The following is a 3,214-nucleotide window of genomic DNA, read 5'->3' on the forward strand; positions in this document are numbered from 1 at the left end:
ACGTGTTTGACAGTTGCTCAGAAATGGGGATCTGAAGTCCAAAGGACGGTCTGAAAGTCACCTCCACGGATTCACGTTATTTATTTTATGTGTTTCATTTATTTGTTGTATTTTTTTTCCACACTCAAGCGACACGAATGAATGAACACGTGAAGATATCCAACGGTTTCAAAACGGGCAGTGCGTGCTAGACTGACCAAAGACAGGGACGAAGAACATGAGGTCTCACTCTGTTTGTTCGAAAAAAGAAATTTGTATGAAATAAACGAGATGAGTCCGGCAATTATTTAATTCATTCAATGTATTTATTGTGTATTTTAATTTAAAAAGCAAAACAACAGGTTTTATAGGGAACGAGACTTGTGAAATAAATAAATAAATAAAAAATTAAATGTTATCAAAATGAAATAAAGAAACGGGGACAATTACGGGTCCATTTATTTTGACAATATTTATTCCATATGTGGAATGTGAGAATATTTGTTTTTTTAAATACATCTCTTTCCAGAACCTGACACAGAAACTTGGGATTTTTTAAAAAATTGTAATCATTTTTTTGGAGGTTTAATTTGCTGAAGTCGAATTCAAGGATAACAAATAAAGTGTTAGTAAACTGGAAGGCAATTAAATATCGGAGGGAAAACGTTTATCTTCAAAATTAGAAACACTTTAATCCATGGGGTCAATTAGGAGGATGCAGAAATATGTAGATCACCATAAAATCTCACTGATTCCTTCCTTCTTGTGTCCCATGTCCGTGTCCCCATCACATAGGGAAAAGTCATGAAATGTGAAGCAAAAGAAATGTGTTAATTGTATATTTAGAGGCGTCAAACGTTGAATGGAGTCAAATTGCTCCCACAGATAAATAGTAGGAGGGTTGATACAAAAACACACAACAACTGAGGAGCAACTCATCTCGCTCATAGACGATCTTGGATGCTAGCTGAATGGCTAAGGCTAACTAGCCTCCATTGGACCCGGGTGGCCCCGCTCTTCGCTTCGGGATTTCGGGATGATGCCCGGTGACGGTAACATGGCCTCCATCGTCCAGAGAATAGCTCGACAGGCGCTCCTCACCTTCAGGAACCCGCCGCGGGCCGGAGAGGAGTCCACCAAGTCTTTCCTGGAGAACCACGGCAAGCTGCGGAGCCTGATGACGGAAGTCCGAGCCGCGGACCTGAAGCTCACCCCGCGGAGAGCCGAGGACAGCTCCCCCGGAAAGCCCCCTCCTCCCCCGGTCACCTACATGCACATCTGCGAGACGGACCACTTCAGCATGGGGGTGTTCCTGCTGAAGAGCGGCGCCTCCATCCCCCTCCACGACCACCCGGGGATGCACGGCATGCTCAAAGTCATGTACGGAAAGGTCCGGATCAGCTGCTTCGACCGGCTGGAGCGGGTCCCGGGGGCGGCCCCCCCGGCCGGTCCCCCGTTCCCGTCCCCGGCGCAGACCGGCTCTCTGCGGCGCTCCCTGCTGCGCTCCGCCGGGGAGTACACGGAGGACAGCGGGCCCTGCGTGCTCTCCCCGGACCGGGACAACCTGCACCAGATCGACGCCGTGGACGGGCCCACGGCGTTCATGGATATCCTGGCCCCCCCGTACGACCCGGACGACGGCAGAGACTGTCACTACTACAAGGTCCTGGCGGACGTGGAGCTGAAGAACACGGAGCCGAAGGGGGAGCAGGAGGTCTGGCTCATGGAGATCTCGCAGCCGCCGGATTTCTGGTGCGGGGGGGAGCCGTACCCGGGCCCGGAGGTCTGCCTCTGATCCCGGCCGGACTCGAACCCGTGCAGCCGCGATGAAGGCTCCGTGCACCGCGCTTTAGACTCTGAGCTTCACTCACACTCATGAATAAATAAATTATAAACGAGAGAAGGTCGTGGACGAGGAGACACACACACACACACACACACTTCACACACAATTAAACCGGTTATCATGACCCGATGGGAGCATCTCCAAGTGTCTGCGTGTTTAATCCAAGTTTAATCCGGTTTGAAATCAAAAGAGTTAAAAAAGAATCAGGACCAAAGTGAAAAGGGGGTTAAAAATAAGACCCTCTGAGTATTTATTTTGGACCAGAGGCCGAGAAATGACAAAGATGATGATGTGCAGGTTGTTGTTGTTGATGCTGCGTTCAAAGACAGCCAGGAGAGTCTGTGGCCTTGAACGCAGCGTTAAAAGTTTTTTTTTTTTTTTTTGAGACAGTCCATCTCTACATCAATGTATTTTTCTTTTTTTGTTTGTTTTATTTTAAGTTGTCTTCCTGTTTTCAGGCTTTTGTGGCGTGTGTTCGAGCTCCCGTGAACCTTTCAATGTTGAAATCCCTCAGGACACATTTAAATGAAGTTTATCCTCCCTTACTCTCCTCATTCCCTTTGTCCTTCCTTCCTTCCTTCATCTTGTGTCACCATCGAGTTTTTAGACTATTTGTGGTTTTGAGAATTGAACTTTTTTCCGAGGTCACATCGGTTAAACGTTAAATGCTCATTGTTTCTTTCAGGCGTTTGTGGTGAGACGTTCAAATCCCTCAGGACCGATTGAAATGATTGTTTGTAAAGACGTGTGCACTAATATTAGCCTTCAAGGGTAAAAACAGGAGACGTCTCAGTTGATCAAAGTCTCTGCTTCTTCTTGCTCAACTTTAAAGCGACGTTCGCTAAATTCAGATCAACTTTTCGATTCAAAACGAGGATTTAAATTCTATAAAAAATAAAAAAAAAATGCACAGAAATCAAGAAACACCATTAAATGAGAAGCTCCGCGGTGCGTGTTGAATCAGATGTAGACTCTGTGTTTCTGTTTCCATGTGTTCTGCCTGTAATGAAGGTTTTCTCTCTGTTATATAAATCGTTGGTGTTTATTTTGCCTAAACGTGTCTCCTCGTCTTTCTTCCCAAACGTCCTGAACTGACTCGGTCTGAGCCGCATCTGAATTACCGTAAATCCTCTAATAGCGCATTCAATTAACAGCCGGGTCTCTCATAATGAGCCACCAGCGGAAGTGATTTGCACGAACAAATAAAGATGTCAAAAAAAATAGTAACCGTATATTTTCAGGATTCTTGAACTTTGCTGGACCTAGTAAATAATTTCAAGCCAATAAGATTATGCCAGATATGTTTCATTTAAACATTTGTGTATGAACTCAAGAGTGTAAATTATTGACATAAGTTACTACTGTTAACGGAAATAGCAGATGGCATGA

The 3,214-nt window shown here is 45.4% G+C and overlaps 1 protein-coding gene across 1 annotated transcript; it reads left to right on the forward strand.

The window, feature by feature from the left end:
- The first annotated feature begins 202 nt into the window (after positions 1 to 202).
- Positions 203 to 2,881, forward strand: adob (2-aminoethanethiol (cysteamine) dioxygenase b). The gene has a single exon (XM_047602635.1). It carries the CDS (start codon positions 1,016 to 1,018, stop codon positions 1,772 to 1,774), a length of 759 nt encoding a protein of 252 aa, XP_047458591.1. The 5' UTR covers positions 203 to 1,015; the 3' UTR covers positions 1,775 to 2,881.
- Positions 2,882 to 3,214: the final 333 nt, after the last annotated feature.

Source organism: Mugil cephalus, chromosome 13 (genome assembly GCF_022458985.1).
Source record: "Mugil cephalus isolate CIBA_MC_2020 chromosome 13, CIBA_Mcephalus_1.1, whole genome shotgun sequence".
In the NCBI taxonomy this organism is placed as follows: domain Eukaryota; kingdom Metazoa; phylum Chordata; class Actinopteri; order Mugiliformes; family Mugilidae; genus Mugil; species Mugil cephalus.